General features: G+C 49.6%; 1 protein-coding gene across 3 annotated transcripts in view; it reads left to right on the forward strand.

The window, feature by feature from the left end:
• Nucleotides 1–21,728, forward strand: part of LOC146334623 (CUGBP Elav-like family member 3) — a 66,352-nt gene that overhangs the window by 19,732 nt on the left and 24,892 nt on the right. For all 3 annotated transcript variants that reach the window (XM_084823659.1, XM_084823661.1, XM_084823660.1), the window contains exon 2: nt 4,860–4,942. In XM_084823659.1, coding sequence (XP_084679785.1) covers nt 4,860–4,942 — 83 coding nt within the window. The remainder of the gene's footprint in view (nt 1–4,859; nt 4,943–21,728) is intronic.

Below are 21,728 nucleotides of genomic sequence, written 5' to 3' on the forward strand. Positions count from 1 at the left end.
GAGGGGAGGGATTTTTGAGCTGTTGATCAACGTAGAAGATTCTCCTGTGAAATTTCTTGGTGGCGGTTCTCGCCCTTCCGTCTTGCACGCCGCATCGACAGATGTATTTTTAGCTTTTCCGTTTGGATTGCCAGTGGGAAGAAGTTAAGTCGATCGTGCCCGGGTGAGAAATGATAGTGTAAAAAGCTTTTATGAAGTAGAGTTAAGAGATCTGGAGTTTGGAGATGGTGGGCGAGGGAAGAGGGCGGAGAGCATTTCTAGCTGATCACAGAATTAATTTCTGCACCGTTTTCTACAATGTATAAAGGTGCTAGATCTCAAGACTCTCTCTGAAGCCACCTCCTGTGACCCAGGAGTGTAACAGGAGTGAGGTTGGAACCTGGATAGGGTGGGCCTCAAAGGTCACGGAATATATTGGTAGTTGTTAAAGTATTATTTCATTTCTTTTTCTTTGTGTAATACTTGATTAGACATGTAAGCACAGGGGAATCTAGATATTAAGCACAACAAAAGGAATTTAAAAAAAAAGTTGTAAAAGTCAAAAGAGACAGAAAAGAGACAGCAGCGCCAATGTTTTGTAGTGCCCAGCATGTCTCAAGAATACCTCTTTATCAAGGGGAAATTTTTGATCTCATACAAAACTTCCAAAATGATTTGCCTTTCCCAACCTGGTGCCCTGCAGATGTATTGGACTACAAATCCCAGCATCCCCCAACCAGCTAGTCCCTGCTAGCCTCAAGGGAATGAAGTCTGAGGAAGGGGAGCTCAAGTCTCTCTGGGCTGCAAGGTCCCCCTTCCCCATACATAAGAATATAAGAAGAGCCCTGCTGGATCAGACCAAAGGTCCAGCATTGTCATCCAGCATTCTGTTCACACAGTGGCCAACCGGCTGCCCACAGGAAACCCATAAGCAGGACAAGAGAGCAACAGCACCCTCCTGCCCATGTTCCCCATCAACTGGTGTGCAGAGGCATACTGCCTCTGGTCCTGGAGGTAGCACAGAGATAGCACCATCAGGACCAGCAGCCGTCGATAGCCTTCTCCTCCATGCATTTGTCCAGTCCCCTTTTAAAGCCATCCAAATTGGTGGCCATCACGACGTCTTGTGGAAGTGAATTATGTGCTGTTTGAATAAGTTCTTCCTTTGACCTGTCCTGAATTTCCCACCAGTCAGCTTCATGGAATGACTCCACTGGGCAGTATTATGAGGGGGGAGTAAAATGTCTCCCTATCCACATTCCCCACAGCATGCATAATTTTGTACACCTCCATCGTGTCTCCCCTGACCCTCCTTTTTTCCAAGCTAAACAAGCCCAGCTGTTGTAACTTTCCCTCGCAGGGGAGATGCTCCAGTCCCTTGATCATTTTAGTTGCCCTTTTCTGCCTTTCTTCCAGCTCTACAATATCAGTTTGTAGCTGCAGTGACCAGAAGTGCTAACTGTTGATGGACAACTTCAAGACCCTTGCTCTCCTTTTTTAGGGTTCCTTATTCTTAAACCCAACTGGGACTGGACAGCCCATCAAATAGAGGACTGTTGTCTGCAAATAAGGCACAGGGCCACCCTGTCAACAGTACATCTCATGTCTCCAGCATGCAGGCCATAAACCTGCGCAAATGAACACGAACCACCACCCTCCGAAGTGTCAGCCTGCCATTTCACACTCTGCAAGGACATCGATTTTGCATCTTTCAATCATGTATACTGTAGCACAGGGGCAGGCAAACTTTTGGGGCCTGTGGGCACATTTGGCAATTTGAGAAACTGTCCTGGGCGCTGCCACACAATGGCCACGCCGCAGAGAAAAGCATCAGCCGCCCATCTTCACTTCCTAAGAATGTATCTGAGCCCCACGTGGGGCCCAGAGGCATTCGTGGGGGAAAGAAGATGGGACCAGCTAGAGAACCTTGCTTTGCTTTGAAGCCAGCCCAGCTGCAAGTAAGAAATTTAGTTATGGAGGGAGCAATCCTATGGCCGCTAGACAGCAGCTAGACAGCTATAGGATATCTTGTTTTCTGGGAACTGACCTCGGAGCCCGCACTCCAAGGTCGTTTCCTGGAGAACTGACCTCCCCCCACTTCCGCACTGCCTCCGAGGCAGCACGGAACAGCCCCGTCCTCCGCACTCACAAGAGGAGTGCGGAGTGGCCAGAAAGGGGCGTATCTGGGGGCATTCCGGGGTGGGGAGATCGTAACTGTGTTGTACGACAGCCTCCTTCCCTGCTCCACCCTCCCGCAGCTAGACAGCCGCAATCAGCTGTCTAGCCGAAAAAGCAGGGCAGGAATAACGCGGAGGGAATGATACCCTCCGTGCTTCTCCTGCCCTGTGCTGGATAGGCGGTCGCCTCCGAATTCGGAGGCGGTCACCTATCTGGGTAGGATTGCACCCGAAAGAAATTGCAATAAAAAGTAGGAGTGGTTGAGCACGTCAGCGGGTGACAAGAAAGGTGTCCAATGGTGCGCTGATACCCACAGGTGCCATATTGCCTGTCCCCATGCTGTACTGAAGTATTATTATTTTCTAATGTAACTTCAACCAAATGAAAGAAAACTCTTTGTGCTTTTTAAATTAGCAGAGGGCAAGCTGGGGCAGAGTGAAGAAACGGAACAGTCAGATCCTGGATTTCAGAGCCGTGTAAGAGCGGCAGGATGGGGGAAGCAATCTGGCGGCCATGCTTCCTATGACATTAGGTGTGTTTCAAGCGTGCTCCTGTTTCCTTCTGTGAAATAGATGGAACGTATGCAATCTCAGCTTCCACGCCCGTTTTAAATCCTTCAACTTCTTTTCCTGCCCGCTAGATGGATTTATTTTTTTGCATTTCTTGTAATGTTCTCTTTGTTTTTGTTTTAACTTTCGTATTGTGTGGGGCCCTTTCGAGAGCCAAAAGATGGGATATACACGATCTTACAAATAAAAATTAATTGGAGAGACCCTTGCAGCATTATTGCAATAGCTATTGCAATAGCTTTTGCAATTGCCATCTTTCTTGCAGGACCACCTTTATTATGTAACTGGCAGGAACCTGTTTGGACTGTATCTTTGCTGTCTAAACTTACATAGGTCACATGAGCCAAAGAAAGCCACCAGCTGGATAGATTTATTGAAAAACTGAGTTTATTCATAAACTATTGAAGAATATGAAACGCAGTGGTAACATTCATCCCTATGCATTATTCGATGTTTGTATGTTTTATTTTATTTTTAAAACTTTGTGTAAGATGTTCCTGATTAATATTTATACTTCATTGCTATAATAAAAATGAAATAACATAATATAAATATAAATAATTCAAAGAGCAGTTTGCAATGTCAGAAAACTGAAATTGGTGTGTGTGTGTGTGTATGTATGTAAAAACATGCATGCACTAACAGGAAATGAGATCTGCAGGCTGGAAACATGTCTACACTGGAAATTCAAAGCAGTTTCAGACCTGCCGGCAACTGCCCTCTTTTCAACCCAAGAAACCCTAGCAATTCTAGTTTGGGAAAGAGGCTCAAACAGAAGATGATCAGTGTGCTCTCTGTGCTACATTCTCAGGACGTAGCTGTGGCCGTCTGGTTTCAAGCCATCTGAAATGTGTCTTCTCACCATCCTCCCCCTGTCCCCTCCCACACTAGGGAGGGGGGTATCTAACAGCACAATCCTAACCATATTTACTCAATTGCTGGGGAACACGGGCGGAAGGGTGCAGTTGCACTAAGGTCCTGCTTGTGGACTTCCCACTGGGGCATTTGGTTGGCCACCATGTGAACAGAATGCTGCATGAGATGGACCCTTGGTCTGATCCAGCACGGCGCTCCTTACATCACCCTCTCCTTACATGACACGTTTAGGGTTGCAGCCTCAGCTTCCCGGCCACAACCCACAGCTTAGACCAAGCTCCCCCAATCTGGTGCCCTCCAGATGTTTTTGGCTCCAACTCCCATCAGCCCCAGACAGCATAGCCAGTGGTCAGGAATGCTGGGAGTTGTTGTATGAAACTTCTGGAGGGCACATATTGGCTTTGCAATGGGCTGACGGTCACCGCTCCCCTCGAATGAATCCCGCTTTCTGCAGTGGCCCACCAGATGTGGACTGGAAGCCCAGGAGCAAGGCTTGAAGGCAGTCGCTGTCCTCTGCTGTATGTCCCTAAGGTCTAGTCAAGGCCAGCATCAAGGGTAGGCATGACTGGGCATGCGCTGAGGGCCCACACCCCAGCAGGGGCCCACTGACAAGGGCCCCTGGAGTCGCTCCTCCTCTCCCCCATTGCAACCCGCTTGTTCCCCTGCCTCTCGCTCCGGCCCAGGCAACGGAGCTGGCGAGAAAGGGGAGCAGGAGATGCCCTGGCCTGCCTGCTCCCTGGCTCTCTGCCTGCCAAGCAAGCAAGAGTTGGCACCGCTGAGAAAGACGGGCAAGAGCAGCTGGCGACCATGGCGGTGAGCAGGCAGATTCGCTGAAGGACGGGGCCCATGGCGGGTGACTTGCCCAGGGGCCCTCCAAAACCTGGAGCAGCACTGGGTCTAGCACTGACGTATCGCCATGGTGACTAATCATAGGCCGGTCCTCCGTGGATTTTCCTAATCCTCTTCTAAAGCCATCTGAGATGCCTCCCGTCCTCTCCAAGAATGACAGTTGCTGGGGAGGGAGCAAAGACCATTACGCCCAGTTTCAGTGCCTCTAGCACCGAAGTACCGGTTTCCGCACAGCCTGGAATCGGCCCCTGTGGGTGTTCGGTAGCTGGGTGTGCTTCCCTCCCGCTTCTAGCCTTGTGGTCTTTTTTATATGGACAGGGACCCCCCGCTTGTCCGAACAGCGCCTGGCGCCCACAGTTGGGCCCTGGGTCCCTGATTAAATTGCCACTCTTCTTCTTCCTCCTCCAGGATGCGCCTTCCTGACCTACTGCGCCCGCGAGTCAGCCCTCAAGGCCCAAAGCGCTCTGCATGAGCAGAAAACACTGCCAGGGGTAAGTCCCACAGAGCGTCCTTCCGTCTGACGGCTCTACTGGGGGCCTCTTCACTTTGCTGTCTTTCCTTTAGCACCTGCTGCGGGAGCTTTTAAGGCACCGCTGTCTCCCTGGCTCATGAATGTGTGTGGCAATAACCAGATGGTCGTCGTGCTCTCGGTGGAGCCAGGAGAACAGCAGGTGGGCCGACCCCACTTACGCCACCCACATTTATCGCTGTCCTGCCAAGGCTGAATTGTTCCCAGGAAACGAGGTTTCTCCTCCAGACCCTGGAGCTGTAAAAGTTTTGTCTCCTGTGTATTCGGATCACCTGTCCCTTTAAGTACATCTAGATCCCACCCCCCCATTTTACTTGGATTAGGGGAGACCCCGCAGCAGAGCTGTCCTTACACATTGTGGCAGAGAGTTGTATTTATTTACTTAGTCGTATGTATATAACCCTGCAAACAGTGGTGTTGGGGTAAGCTTTGAAACGTGGGCGCTCACCATGATGGCCCCCCTCGCCATGTCACCAAGGAGGGTCCAAAAATCCAGGCAGCCATATCAATAAACCAGTTCCAGTAGTTTTCATCTTCCCCAGGAGCAGGTCTTTCATAAAGTGAATGGGTCTCCATTGCCCATTCAAGACCAAGCCCATGCCAAAACACTTGGTGTTGCAACAGGGAACAATATATTGTAGCTAGGAAAATTTACTCCCCCATTCCCAGATACTGTGAGTTTTGCAGCTGAGCTGAGAGGGAACAGGGAAGTCTGAGGGGGGCAGGGGGTTGCTGACCTAAGCATCCCTGCTAATACAGGGCTGGCTAGGAATCTCTGTCGCTGGCAAATCCGGTTCTTTTTTTGACTCGGAGTTCTGCAGCGTATACAACTTGCCTTGCGCTTGCGAGCCAAGGTGTGGGCTTTTCCTCAAACTCCGGGAACTTTTTTTTTGCGCATTTTTTTCCTGCAGGCTCTGCAATTCGCACAAATTTCTGAACCGTTTGTGCAAATTACGGCTGAATTTGTGCAAATGGCTCAGAAATTTGTGCGGCTAGCACAACCTGTGAAAAAATGCACAAAACACCCAGGAAAATCTGCAAACTGGCCTAACTCACTGCACACTGAGTCGGGCACCGCAGCAGGAATCAGAACCAAGTCCGGGGGGGGGAGGGAGGTGAACCTTGGAAAGCCCGTTGAACCTGACCCCCCCACACACGAATTTCTCCGATAACCCTAACTCTGGTTCCACTACCTGTAAAATCAGTTAAGGGTGCAACCTTGTGTGCGTTTAGACAGGAAAAAGTCCTACAACTCCCGGCATGCCCCAACCATTGTGGCTGGCTGGGGCATGCTGGGAATTGTAGGACCTTTTTCCGTCTAAACACACGTAAGATTGTGCCCTTAATGACCAGCTCCTGTGTGGAGCCTTATTCCAGTAATCAAGATCGAACAGGCAATGCATAGGGTAAGGCTGAGATCTGAACCTACACCTCCATACAGAGTCCCTCTGTGAAGCCTGAATCCAGTAGTCAAGGTTCAAGAGACTAACACAGACACAGGTAGAGAGTAAAAGTCTCCAAAGGGCATTCAGGAATAGAGCAGTCTGCAGTGTCATGGAGTGATTTGATTATCATTCATTTTTAAAAAGCATACTTCGCTTTTCCACCATGAGATCCCACAAAGCTTCCACAGAAATATCAAAATATCAGTAACAGCAGTGGAAAGAAAAACTAGCAGCACCCACATTAAGGTTTACTCTTTTCCCTTTTTGTTTTTCCACAAATAAAAACGGGAGCAAAAATAATCTTTTCTGTGGTAACGCCATGCTCGATAGCAACGACAGAAAAAAATCACCTAATAAAATGGAGCAACATCAAAATATAGAAACCTTCTTTCCAGATAATTCTCCAAGAATCCTTATTACTTAAGCGGATATAAAGAGGAGCATATAGACAGGATTCTGCCCGTTTGCTCACTAACGTGTGATACAATTACATAACTTAGGGCGCAAGCCTATGCAGATAGACGGCCTCCTATCCAATGCAGGGCAGGAGAAGTATGGAGGGGATCGTTCCCTCCGCACTCCTCCTGCCCTGCATTTTCAGCTGGACAGCCCGTTGTGGCTGTCTAGCTGCGGGAGGGCTGAGCAGGGAAGGAGGTTGTACAGGCATTTCCACCCTCCCTGCCCCGGAACGCCCCCAGAGACGCCCCTTTTTGGCACTCCACACTCCCTTTGTGAGCACGGAGGATGGGGTTGTTCCACGCTGCCTCCGAGGCAGCGTGGAAGTGTGGGGAGGTCAGTTCTCCGGGAACCGACCTCGGAGCGTGGGCTCTGAGGTCGGTTCCCAGAAAACAAGATATCCGATGGCCGTCTCGCCACTGTCTAGCGGCCATAGGATTGCTCCCTTATAAACATCAGGCTAACTGTATTTAAGGGTGCAATCCTATGCATGTTCACACATGAACAAGTCCTGCAGCTCCCAGCATTCCCCAGCCAGCCATGCTGAGAGTTGCAGAACTCTTTTTTTGTCTAGCCACCCACAGGATTGCACCCTAACAGTCATAACGAGGCTTAAATAGTCATAAACGTAGTCCAGTCAAAACATCTCACCTTAATAAATATGCAGCAAAATTAAACAATCCGATAATAATTAGTCCTAAGGCCAAACAAATGAGAAACACCAACCAAACAAAGCCCAAACAGCAGCAAAACTAGCCGTGGGAGCAACAGTTTTTGTAGTCGGTGTCAGCCGGGGCACCACCCTTCTAGCCCAGGTGGAAGCCAGCCCAAGAAACAGAGACCAAATCCTGCAGGGCTCACAGCTAGATGGTCTCTCAGCAGCTTCGGCAGGAGCAGCTGCTGCCATTGCAGCTGGAGTCAAACCAGCCTGTAAAAAGCCTAGACCAAGAGTAAATCTTCACCTTTGTCAAAAGCTCAGAGTTTTGTAGCTCTGTACAAAACATGCGCAAACAGTTTGACCAGAGGTGACAACAGGACGAAAGAAATACGTGCGGACGAGGTCCTGAGCCTTACGAGCACTGTGTCAGCAGGGCTACATCCGTACGTACTTCTCACTTTGGCTTCCACACCTCCTGGGTGGCGGAAGATCCAGCATCCTGAGAAATGTACCTTTTAATTTTTATCTTGAAAATGTCAAGCTGCTATCCCTCATGGCTACACAGATAATAAAATGTAATGTTGTAGACAGAGTGTGGAACCTGGGCCTATGTACCGTCCCCAGCCCTGAAAACATGCTTGCTTTTTGAATGTTTATTTCACTAACTCTTGAACTAACTTCCTACCTTGCTGGGGTGTTATTGAGAATACAGTAAGATCACACACACACACACACACACACACACACACCACTTTTGCTGCCCTGAGCTCTTTGGAGAAAGGGTGGGACGTAAATGGGATTACCAAATGGGATAAGCTTTGGTGATGCTCACTGAAACCTCAGAAGCCGGGTTGGGGGAGGAGGGTCATTCTGGACAGGATTTGTGGAAGGGACAGCTAGTGAGTCTTTGATCCTTCGGCTGTAAATTTGTGGTCAAGGCCTGATCTCATATTTAGTTTTTGTACAACTCCTAGTGACTTTAGACGCTTTATAAATAATAGTAATTCTTATTCCTTAATATGAAAATATGTTTATACTACCTTTCTGCCCATCCAAAGACACCGCCCACCTAAATCAAGGTGGTAATAAAAACATGATAAAATACATCAAGATTTACACACAGACACACACACACACACACACACACACACACAAAATAACAACCAACTAACTAGCAAGAATAATCTAAGCCGATCAGTAAAGCAGCATCAAACACACCCAATAAAACAGTGGTGATTTTTCTCAAAAGAAGGAGCAATCAACAGTAGGAGCAATTCAGTCAGCATCCAGAGCAAGCAGTTTCGGGTGCAGTCCTATGCATCTTTAGTCAGAAAAGAGTCCTGCAGCTCCCAGCATGCTGGCTGGGGAATGCTGGGGGCTGTAGGACGTTTTTCTGTCTAAGCATGCATAGATTACTGCAATGCACTCTTCCTGGGGCTGCCCTTGAATATGGTTCAGAAGCTGCAGTTTGTGTAAAATGCAGCGGCCAGACTAACAGGGACAAGACAGTCCGACCATATAACACTGATTCTGGCCCGCCTGCACTGGCTGCCTGTATGTTTCTGAGCCCAATTCAGAGTGCTGGTTTTGACTTACAAAGCCTTACACGGCTTGGGACCACAGGACCTGATGGAAGGCCTCTCCCGGCATGAACCGACCCATACACTACACTCTGCATCCAAGGCCCTCCTCCGGAAGCCTCCTCCGAGGGAGGCTCGGAGGACAGCAACAAGGGAGAAGGCCTTCTTGGTGGTGGCCCCCCATGTATGGAATGATCTCCCTGACAAGGCCTGCCTGGCACCAACATCGTCATCTTTTCGGCAGCCCTCTTCTCTCAGGGATTTGGCAGCTTATAACGAGTCTTTTGATGAGGTCCTGGTGGATCGTCTCTGGCTAATTGTTTTAAATTGTTTTAGATATATGTTGTTGTGCATGCTATCTGTTGTGTGTCCTTATGTGAATGGTTTTATACTTTATATAACGTATTTTAATGGTTTTTAATTTTTGTGACCGGCCCAGAGACCAGCTATGAGGGTGTATAGAAACAGAATAAATAGGATTGCACCCTTAACCAGGCGTCTTGGAACAAGCAGGGAGGGAGCCAGACTGAGCCTCCCAAAGCAGAAAGATCCAGAGCCTGGGTGCCAGCACTGAGAAGACCCTGCTCTGTGTGCACAGGGCAGCTCAATGCAGCTCACACAGTGCTGGATCAGGGCCTCAACTGAAGACCCAAGTGATGGTTCTTGAGATATCCTGACCCTGAACCATTTTTAGTGTTCTATGACCCTCTTGCCTGTCAGAAGCAAAATACATTTCATTGCATTTCATTTATTACTTTTTTATACCACTGTCAAGGGGAAGGGAAGGAAGGATCCCTGCCGCTGGGACCGGCCCCAACCTCCCTGTGAGGGAGGACCGCCCAGGACACAATCCCGGGATCCCCTTCCCAAAAACAGGACTGGCCAACCCCGGCCCTTCAGTCCCCCAAAATACCCAGTAGCCACCCTCGTAAGCCAGGAGGCACTGAAATTAGCACTGAGGTTATGCAGAGAGATCACACCAACTAAAGGTTGGATAAGGTTTATTAACATCAAAATAAAGGGGCAGAGGGGAAGGGAAGAATGGAAGTGGCAAGTTACACAGAGGGTACAAAGCTACATCACTTAACTATATACAGAGAGCTTCATGAACGCACACCCCAAACCCAAAACAATAAAGCTACCTGGCCTATCCTTGCATACCTAAGCATGGATCTCCCCGGATAGCAACCAGCTGTCTGGAGGTCCTAGACCACCAGGATGAAGGGAGACCCCATGCCTCGACCTCAGCCCACTTTTAAAGCCCAGCCCTGGCAACCCAGGGCAGATTTTCCTTCAGCCAGTCCCTGGGTGGGCCGCCCTGGCCTCCAAGAGGCTGGAACTCTCCCCCAACTCCCCCCCCCCAACTAATTAGTGTGTAATCTAGTGTGTAACTCTGGGTTACACACAATCCCGGGTGGTTACATCTGACATGACAGCCTGATCCCATCTGATGGCAGAAAGCAGGCCATTATTCTTGACATCCACCAACAGCCAAAGCTCTCTGAGTGGTTTACAAAGATTACCAACCTCAAAAATACAACATTGTACTATACATGATGTGAAGAAAACAAATTATATGTTCCTAAACTTCATCCAGGTAACTGGATTCGATTTTTTTCTGGCAACACTAAACCTTTCTCCCTAATGCTCTAGCTTTCTACATGCAGGGAAATGTTTCTCCTTCTTCCATAGGGAGAACATTAAAAATATGAAAAAAAAGGTCTGTTATTCTTACTTCACACATATAGAACAGGGGCTAGTAACCTGCCAATGGCCACTAAAAAACCATTCTACACATCATGGAGAACAAAGTGGTGGAAGTCCGGGCTGCGCTACTTCAAATCGCTGCTGGGGACCTGTGTTTTTTAATGCTCACCTTTGTCAAAAGCAAAACAAAACACAAAGCTCTCTGCATGTAGAATTCAGAGGCGGAGAAACATGTAATATATCGCCCTCTCCTCGAGGTGCTACCTGCAGGGGGGTTTGTTTGTTTGTTTGTTTGTTTTGTTTTTCACTTTGGAGATCATGAAAAAATATGGACCCATCTAGCTTGCAGTTTGACAGTCCAGAATTCTATTAGCTCCACATTCTACATTCTGCAAAATGGGTAGATGGGCTTATTAATTAATCTGTGGCTGAACACCAGTTCAAACACAGGTCTCTAAAATGATCATACTAAAGGTGCGATCCTATGCATGTTTAGACAGAAAAAAAGGCCAACGACTCCCAGCCTTCCCCAGCCAGTATGGGAGTTGGAGGACTTTTTTCTGTCTAAACACGGATGGGATTGCACCCTAAAATGATCAAGGGGCTGGAGCAACTCCCCCATGAGGAAAGGTTACAACGTCTGGGACTCTTTAGCTCAGAAAAAAAGAAGGGTACGGGGAGACACGACAGAGGTGTACAAAATAATGCCTGGTGTGGAGAAAGCGGATGGAGAGGCATTTTTTCCTTTCCCATAATGCCACAACCCAGTGGGGTCATCCCATGAAGCTGATTGGTGGGAGATTCGGGGCAGATAAAAGGAAAGGCATCTTCACAAAGCGCAACAGTGAAATTCGCTTCTACAGGATGTAGCGGTGGCCACCAATTTGGAGGGCTTTAAAAGGGGGTTGGACAAATTCCTGGAGGAGAAGGCTATCAATGGCTACTAGTCCTGATGGCTATGTGCTACCTCCAGTACCAGAGGCGGTACGCCTATGTGCACCAGGTGCTGGGGAACATGGGCGGGAGGGTGCTGTTGCACTCCTGTCCTGCTTGTGGGTTCCTGGTCAACAGCTGGTTGGCCACTGTGTGAACAGAATGCTGGACTAGATGGACCCGTGGTGTGATCCAGCAGGGCTCTTTTTATATCCTTATGCTTTCCTCCATCCGAGACTCATGATCTAGGTATGGGGAGCGGGGAGGGGGGGCAGATGAGAATGGGTGTCACCATTCATCTCCAGCTGTTGCTTTGGCCATGAAGGAGAGGAATCAGGGATTAATTTGGGCTGAGCCCCCAAACTTTTGGTGTTTAATTCTGGGAATCCTGTGATTGAGAAGGGTGCCTTTGAGTATGTGCAGAGTGCTAAATTTCCACCCTTGCTGAGTCAGTTGCCACGCATCTTGGGACTGCAAGGTAAGGACAGTATGGAGGATGAAGGCAGACGTGACCCCTCTCCCTGCACCCCCCGTGAAGCATCTCTGATGCACTTAACCACTGAGAGACAGGCGCTCTCTTCTGTGACCCCCCCCCTGCAGAATAATTGACCCCCATAAAGCTAACCCATCTCCTGGGCTGCAAAAACAGTTTTTAATATGATCATAACCTGCAGCCATCTCGACATGCCTTCCGCAGGCCCTGTTTGGCTAAGAAGCCGGCTAAATGAGATAGAAGAGAACCCATCCCTCCCCACAAAAAAAATCCAGCGTCCCTTGTATATTGTCCCACTCAAAAGGGGCCCTTTTCTTTTCCCTCCCCTTTTCCCTCTCTCTTGGTCCCCGCTCCCCCCGGCATGCGATTGCAGAATACAGAGGGCTACAGAGGAATGGGGCCCGTGGACTTTGCTTCCCTCTGCCTCCCTTCTGGGTGTGGGGAGCGGATGTTTCACTGTCTCCGTGGCTTGGAGCTCCCCCTTTGTCTGTGGGGCACAGGCTCCCTTTTCCTCTCTATGCCACCTGCTTTTGCTTTCTACTGCTCTTTACTCAAGTTTGTGGATTGTTGTTGTTGTTGTTATTTCGGCAATGCCTTCGCTGTGATTTGCAAACATTTCCATGCCTTGCCGCGTGGATGGCATGCAGTTTTGCTCTTCATATACAGAAAGTTTCAAAGGAAAACACAGGCTCTTCCAAGCAAAAGGACGAAGCCCGTTCTGCCAGATCCCTAGCAGGATAGTAACCCAAGACCACCTCTCACTACTGCCAGGATAGGAGGGCTGCAGGGGCAGAGATTATCCGGGCACCTCTCTGAATGGTCAGCTTTCCTTCTTTTTAAAGTTTCTAGCCTTTGTGACTTAAGGAGACATAAGGAAAAGCATCCAGGCAAGATTCTACCCAGTTGCTCACTTAATGTGTAATACAATTAAGGGTGCAATCCTATGCAAGTTTGGACAGAAATAAGTCCTACAGCTCCCAGCATTTCTGTTTAAACATGCATAGAATTGCACCTTTAACTTACGGAGCAATCCTATGAGTGTTGGGACAGAAATAAGTCCTATAACTCCCGGCATTTCTGCCTAAACTTGCATAGGATTGCACTTTTAGGGCACAATTAAATAACATTTGCCTAATGTTTTTAAGTTATGTAATTGTATTACATGTTAGTGAGCAACTGGGTACAATCCTACCTGCATGCTTTTCTTTATATCTGATTAAGTAATAAGGACTAGAAACTTTTTTTAAAAAGAATACAAAATAATACTGAACATTCAGGGAGGGCCTCAATAATCTCTGCCCACCCCCTGTATGGCTGCATCCATGTTCTGGCTATAGGGCAATGATTCCTCACCCACTCAGTCCCCCTCCCCACAAAATTTAGGGCTTTGGGGCCTGCAGGATAAGCAGATCAGAAACATAATGGTGAGAAAGTCTCGGATAGAATCTTGCATGCTGCCTGTTAGCTCATTCACCCCATGCTCTGCCCATGGCTTGTTACAGCACCCTGCCCATACCTGGGGGGGGCCCTGGTGCCATGTGAATGAAAGCTGGCCAAGTGTAAGGAAGAGGGTTGGGTCAAGCAAGAACAGAGTGCTGATAAGCTTTAAACGTTTGGACATTATTCTCCAAATGTCTTCAAAGGAGGTGGTGGAAACGCCTAGAATTTCTAACAAAAGGTTCTGCAGCTCACGCCTATTGAGAGCCCCCTAACGGGAGTCCAGCGCCTTAATTTGGCCAAGCGACGGGAGACCTGTAGAGACTTTGGGAGGAAAGTTGGTGTTGTACCTTTAGGGCAAGGTCCGGCATTTCAAGTAGAAGACTCAGCTCAACTGCTGTACCTGTTTTGGAGGGGTCCAAGAAAGATGTAAAACACAAAGTGATAGAAATCAGAATGAAAGTTGGGTGCGTGCGTACAGGACGAAATCCTGCATTTCACATTAGAATCCATCCTCCCCACCCACCCCGCAAGCCCCACACCCATTTAAAAGAGGACTAGAAAGTTGTGACGCCTCTGAGTCATGTGCCTTCATTACTTCTCTCACGTCCTGCTTCTGGGTTTCCCATGGGCGGCTGGTCGGCCTCTGTGTGAACAGAACGTTGGACTAGATCCAGCAGGGCTCTTCTTACGTTCTTACGTCCTAAGAGTGTGGGGACAGGCTACAGTTCTTCGCCGGAGAGAGGGAGGCACTCTGTACATGGCCAGATAATCTTTTCTCTGGGCATGTACAGAGACCGTGCGTCACATCTGTGTCTTTGAAGGAGGGCTGTGGACAAAGATGGGAGAGGTGGTGCTAAATGGGCAGATGGGGCTTTAGGAGAAAGACCAGGAAGAGGTTGTTTTCCCCCCTGCTTGCACTACTGAGTGACACAACTCCCATCTGTGTAACCTGGGTTCCATAAGAACTTTCAGGGTGCGCCGGTTCGTGCTTACCATTTCTGTTGCATGGTGCTTCCCAAATGTTATCCCCTCCTCGCAATAACCCAAGGAGGTAGGGTGGATTGAGAGAGATCTTGACTTGGCCAAGCCTAGTTGGTGGGCTTCACCGCTGAGTCAGGGTTCAAACTGGGTTCTCTCCGGTCTCCAAACCTGCACTTTCACTACCGCTCAGCATTTCAAGTTCCGAAAAGGGACAGACCGGCCCTGCCTTGAAGTCACTGCCTTGGGCCCGTCCTCCACGTCACCAGACCCTTGAGGCCTGATTGTGGCGATGTAGCTCTGCAAACCGGGCATTCTGCACGTGCTCAGGCACACCCTTTGCCTTTATCACTTCCAGTTTGTGGGGGCTGGTTGCAGTCAGTCGGTGATGTGGGGGAGGTGTAAAGGTCAGTATTGTAAAGTCATGATGGTATGCTCCGAGATGAAGCCCAAAGCCCCTGTTCTCCCTGACTCAAGCCACACGGAATGAGTTTAGAGATTAAGAGATCCTGCCCAAGGCTCGTTCTTGGTAAACAAATTAGAAAGTCTACCAGGGAAAAGAACACAGTTTTTGTAACAGAGGCATTCTGCACGTGCTCAGGGGCACACCTTTGTTACATCGTGGGCTTCAGACCTGAACCCCGTTCAGACAGTGGGCTCTTCTGACAGTTCTTAATGTGTTGAGAAGAAGCAGATGTTCTGTGTGTCTGTTTGTGGGGTAGTGGCGATCCAGTTCCACTCCTCCCTTTGCTCACCTCGACCCATCCGACAAACCATGATTTCTGTTTAGTCTTGCCTCCTCTCTCCCTCTCCCTCTCTGTCTTTCTGGTGTTTCCTGGCAGCTGTTTGTCTAGGGAGGTGGTGGAAGGGGCCTATTAAAAGGAGCAGGTGTTTTGCCTGCTGTTGTAGTAGCAGTACGTATGACTTCTATATTTTTCTTCTGGCAGGGCCTGAGCCCTGAAGACTAACAGCCTCAGGTCTGTGCTTTTGTTTACGACTGGCCTCTGAGCCCATCCTCTTGGCCATGACTTGGCGTGTGCGCTGTGATTCCACAGGAATAACGCAGAATGTGGCAGGGCAGACCTCTCCAACCTGGCGCCCTCCAGATGTTTTGGACTGCAACCTCTTACGTTCTTACGTTCTTAACTCCCCCTGCCCCGCAGGCCATGGCAAATGGTCAGGAAAGCTGGGAGTTGTCGTCCATAATATTTAGAAGGTACCAGGTTGAGTATGCAGAGTATTTTTGTTTTGTTTTTTACTTCCTGAGAATTGCTGCTTTCAATTCAAAAAAAGGACAACCAATTTTCTAGCCTTTATAGTTAAGAGCAGAAGAAAAGCCCTGCTGAATCAGGCCAAAGGTCCATCTCGTCCAGGATCCTTTTTCCTACAGTGGACAACCCATGGGAAGTCCATAAGCGCAACAGAGAGGCAATATCCCTCCCTTATTGGCATCCCCACAACTTTTATTCAGAGGTAGATCTTGCGCCAGGGAGTCCCATAAGTGAATTCTGGGTCACACGAAAAAGGGCTTCGTTTTGTCTGTCCCGAATCAACCAGCCATCGGTTGCGAAGTTATGATCGCTGACAGCCTGTCAGAAACGCCCGTGGTAAATCTGAGGAGCCGAGAAAGTGGGCTGAATGAAATTCCCGGTCAGTTGGGGGGCCCTCACTGCCCTCCGTAGCTCCTTCCCCACAAAGCCCAAACGCACACCCCAGTCTTGTCCTGGTACACTTGCAAGTAAGTGGGAGTTTACTCTCTAGTAAAGTCTGTTCGGACTATGTCGATTGAGTGATACAAATGTGTATCAGTTTCTTTTTTTAATTGCAGAATGTAGTGCTGAATTTTGGATGTTCTCTCTGCAGAATTTTACATTTTTTTTTAATTATTATTATTTGTCCAGGCCTGCCTTTGGTTTCTAGGCCTCTTTGGCTTCCCGGCTCCCTCGCCTCCCCGTCCGCCTTTTGTTCAGGGACTTGTCTAGAAACATCTGTCATAAATATATTCCCTTCTGCTCCTGCTAGCGCGTCACCTGGCCGCCCGGTTGCTAGGTAACTGGCAGCTCCAGAAGTACCGTAGTCAGGTAAACATCGTCTGGCGTGGTGGAGGTGCGGGGGGGATGAAAAGGAGGCAGGTGTACCGAATTGGGGGCGGCTGAGCTAACGACGGCAGGAGTGTTCATCGGGGAGCGGTAACACCATGGGGGACAGGGGCCATGGATCTGTGGACGTGTCTGCTCTCCACGCTAGGGGAAGACATGTGTTTCTTGGGAGAGTTTTGTATCTGGGTTGATGTACGTGTCTGTTTTCCGTAGAAGCCGAGCAGAGATTTGGTCCCAGGTCTCTTACGACTCCCCTTCAGGGCTGACAAGGTGAAGTCTTTAGTAGTTTCATCGGAGGGGAGAATTATAAAGGGGAGAATTATCTCAAGGCTAACTGGGCATGTTTAGCCTTGAGAAGAGAAGACCGAGGGGAGATAGGATAGCGCTCTTCAAGGACTTGAAAGGTCGTCCCAGAGAGGAAGGCCAGGATCTCTTCTCCCTCATCCCGGAGTGCAGGACACGGAATAATGGGCTCAAGTGACAGGAAGCCAGATTCCGGCTGAACATCAGGAAAAACGTCCTGACTCTTGGAGCAATACAACAATGGAACCAATTCCCTAGGGAGGTGGTGGGCGCTCCCACACTGGAGGCGTTCAAGACAAGGCTGGACAGCCACCTGTCAGGGATGCTCTGACCTGGATTCCTGCACTGAGCAGGGGGTTGGACTCGATGGCCTTGTAGGCCCCTTCCAACCCTACTATGCTAGGATTCTATGATTCTATAGCTTTTGCATCTTCTCCAGCCAGAGTGGCACTGCCATGGTGAAAAGTTGCACCGGAGCCTAAATTCTCCCCTCTATCACCTATTGCTGGTCTCTGCAATCTGACTGGTTGACGTGGGGTGATTTCTTTCTGATCCTAAATACATAACCTCCAACAGTTTGTGGAACCTACAGAGAACTCTACTGGATTGGAGCAAAAGGTCCATCTAAGTGCCTCCCCTTCCCTGTGGCACATAACTGAAGCTATTGCTTCCTGCCCTCAGGGTGGTTCATTCTGGGTTCGAATGTTCCTACATCTTTTGATCAGCATTTTGTTATAGCTCAGCTCTAGCTGCAACTCATTCAAGCATCCGAATTGTGGCCGCAACCGAGAAAGGATCGACTTAGCCATGCCCTGCCTCTGGTCACCACGACTCCTGCCTACAATTTCCCGGTTATAGTTTGCATGCTGGAAGCTTCACCTACATGTGAGGAAGGGTTACGCACGAACACAGAAGGCAGAGAGTGCTGGGTGCCCTGTAAGGGACTTTGGTACTGTCCATAAAATCATAGAATCCTAGCATAGTAGGGTTGGAAGGGGCCTACAAGGCCATCGAGTCCAACCTCCTGCTCAGTGCAGGAATCCAGGTCAGAGCATCCCTGACAGATGGCTGTCCAGCCTCCTCTTGAATGTCTCCAGCGTGGGAGATCCCACCACCTCCCTAGGGAATGGGTTCCATTGTCGTGTTGCTCTAACAGTCAGGAAGTTTCTCCTAATGCTCAGCCGGAATCTGGATGCCTGTCACTTGAGCCCATGATTCCGTGTCCTGCAGTCTGGGATGATGGAGAAGAGATCCTGGCCTTCCTCTCTGGGACAACCTTTCAAGTCCTTGAAGAGCGCTCCAGCTTCTCTTCTGCCCGCCGATCCTTCTCCCATTCAGGAAGGGAAGGGGGCTGAGGTCCCACCCATCATGATGGAGCAGGGGTGTTTGTTGCTCTAGTACCTTTCTTTACACACAGGTCAGGGAAGGGGCTGCTGTGTCAGGAAGGGGCTACAGCTCAAGGGCTGAGCACCAGCTTTGCACGCAAGAAGTCCCAGATGCAATCCCCGGCAACCTGTTGAAAGGGCCTTAAAAGCAAGGCTGGGAAAGGCTACCCTTTTGAGACCCTGGAAAGTCACGTAATGGTTCAAGGCAGGTGTTTTGAAAGGACTCATTCCATAGTGGGCGGACCACCTGCGTGACATGCCCAAGGCCCCAGTCTCAGGTTCCCTTGGGCAGCAAAGCTGGCCAAGACCTTTGCCTAAAGGTCTGTATGCAGAAGGTCGTAGGGTCAGTCTTTGGAATCTCCAGTTTCAAGGATCTCGGAGATCGGGTCTGGGGAAGGTGTCTCTCTCCGCCCGAGACCCTAGGAAGCTGTAGCCAGTCCGAGTACACATTGCTGGGCTTGATGGACAGACGGTCAAGCTGTCCATCACGTCGGTTCGGACGCTTTCTTTCTGAACTTCCCACGGTCATCACAATCAGACAACAGCGGACTGCGTGAGTTCCGTTTTCCTTGAGGCTCTGAGTAGATCTGACTGGGGCTTTAAGCTCTGGGATTGCTTGATCCCTGGATATTTTGAGACAATTGGCCTGTCAGCTCTCTCTCTCTCTCTCTTTCCCATCCTCTCTGGAGGAGTTTACCTGAGACGCCGTATCACCCTCCCCAGGTCACCAACGCTAAACAAACAGCAGGCACTAACCCTGCAGTAATACTCTGGCCACCACGCACAGCATGCTGGGATCTAAGGACATTTGGGATTGGGTTGGATAATCCCTGGATTTAGGCCTGGTGAAGCCGAGGCGAAGTGTGGAGAGGGGAGGGAGGGGGCAGGGGAAGCCGGATTAGGGCAGGTGGCCCCCAGACTGGGGGCTGCCTTCTGATCTCAGATGGGCGCCCATGTCCTTCCTTCCTAGGGAAGAGACAGCGAGTGGCCCAAAGTCATGGCCGAAATCCCAGCACCCACCTTCCTGTGTGGGGGCTGCAAAGAATGAGCCCCCCCAGGCAAATTGCTCCTCGAGATTTAATCCTGGCCAAACCAGGGCTGAGCTGAGCCCAGGATGGTATGTTTTTAGCAGGCCTTGGTCTGCCCGTATCTTTTCCTGCCAAATTAGAGCCACCCTCAAATTTCACCTGAAGCAAAATTTCGAAGTCAGTTTGGGGATTCCGAAGTAGCAGGGCCATCTGGGAATGTCTGAGGTGAATAAAAAATAGGGGGGGTGACCATCTGGCAGCCCCCAGAGGTCTGGACTGTGACCCCAGTTTTGGCCCGCATGCCTGAGGCTTCACATCCCTTCCTAAAGGGATTGGACCGATTAACGAAGGAGGAGAAACCTTGCTCATTGCTACGAGTCACGACAGCAAAGTTGAAACTCTGCAGCTGGAGCAGTCTACCTCTGCATCCCCGGCAGCAGTGGGCTTCCTCAGAGCATCCATCTGGCCATCACGGGAAGCAGGAGGTGGGACAGGATCGTTCCTTGGTCCGATCATGGGTAACAATACTGCACTAAACATGGAAGAAACAGAACCTCCATGTTCAGGGGTAGTATACCACTAAATATCCAAAGCTGTGGAGCAGCAATGGCGCTGCTGCCCTCGTGCCCTGCTTGTGGCTTTCCTGGAGGAATCTGTCTGGCCGCTGAGGGAAAGATGCTAGACTTAGAAGTATACTTGGTTAGGTCCAGCACGGGTTTTTTTGTGTTCTTTGGAGAGGGGGGGATTCCAGCCAAGCCACCTGCACATGAAAGTGTTACACGGGATGGTGGCGGCGACGGCTGTATTTGCAGTGCACAGGCGTGAGCTGTGGAGGTTGTGATTCATGCACGCAGACACATCATGCTTGCTGTGACACTGCGTGGCGTTTTGCCCCTTAACTGGAGGATCATGGCAGCAGCTGGCACCATTCCGTGGGCGGCTAGTTAGCTTCCCAGCCACTGTATGGGCAAGAGAGCCAGCCCACAGCTTCTCTTCCGTGTCACACCAGCCAGCTTTCCCTCCAAAGGGGACACCATGCTTCTGGGACTACTGCTGTTCTAGCTATAGAGAGCCAAAGAAGATGTGATGCTAAATCTGTCATTGTTTTTTTAAATGCTTCGGGGCGCAATCCTGTGCATGTTTAGACAGCAAAAAGTCCTACAACTCACAGACACAGTATTACCCATGCTGGCTGGGGAATGCTGGGAGTTGTAGGACTTTTTTCTGTCTAAACACGCATAGGATCGCGCCCTTAGTAGCAGGCACAGAGAGAAGGGCGAGGAAAGTGATTTTTGTCAGCACCACAGCCCGTGGGGCGGGGAGGATTAACCCTCCCTCCCCAGCCATGGTCCTGATATTCCCACCCCCGTGCCTGCTACTGATTTATTTATTTTTAAACCTGATGTGCTTTCTAATGGTGCATTTAGCATCACATCTCGCTTGGCCCTGCAAACAAGGTTCAAGGCCGCATAGGAAACTACCTTATACAGAGTCAGGCCATCCGTCCCTCTACTTTAGCATCGACTGGCTCTTTGGGGGTTTGAATGGGGGTCTTCCTTTCTCACCCCAGCTTTGACAGGCAGTGATTCTAGAGAAGCAGAGATGCTTTCTCTTCACAAAGAAAATACAGTATGCACATGCCCAGGGACGCTCTGCCCTCGGGTCCTTTCTCCCTGTGAGAAAGGAATCCTGGGCATGCCCAGAGGCAATCAGAATGTTTGTGAAACAAAAGGAATGACAAACCCAGGACTTGGCAGTAGCCTGTGTGTTGTATCCAGAGTAAAAATTCAGTAGCCGATGCTCTGCCTACCAAAAAGGCTTCTTCTCTCCTCAGGAGAGGGGCGAAAATAATATACACCAATTCCTGTCCTTGTTAGAAAGGGAATGCCTGCTCCAGATGGCTAAAGGAAATTAACCCTGTGTCGGGATGATGGCAACCCCACTCTAATCTCCCCTGCGGATCAGAAAAGGGCCTCCAGTTGGTGAATGCAACAGACAGCAGACTTTCCTTGCGGGGCAGGGGGGTGGACCGAGGTTTGGTTTATACATCCAGGGCCTTCCTATCTGGGAGCAAACAAAACTGGGAGTTGTGCTCATCTCTTTCACCAGCCGGGCCTCTACACTTTCAACAGGGCTCCAGAGAGGGGAAATTTGGTGGTGCAATTCCTTTTTAGAATTGCCATCGCTGTCAATTCTATTGTATATTTAGGGCACAGGAACCCTAAATGGGGCCCTTCCCTCAC

The sequence above is a fragment of the Heloderma suspectum genome, chromosome 17, assembly GCF_057233095.1.
Source record: "Heloderma suspectum isolate Gila_16-S chromosome 17, 16-S_ref, whole genome shotgun sequence".
Classification (NCBI taxonomy): Eukaryota; Metazoa; Chordata; class Lepidosauria; order Squamata; family Helodermatidae; genus Heloderma; species Heloderma suspectum.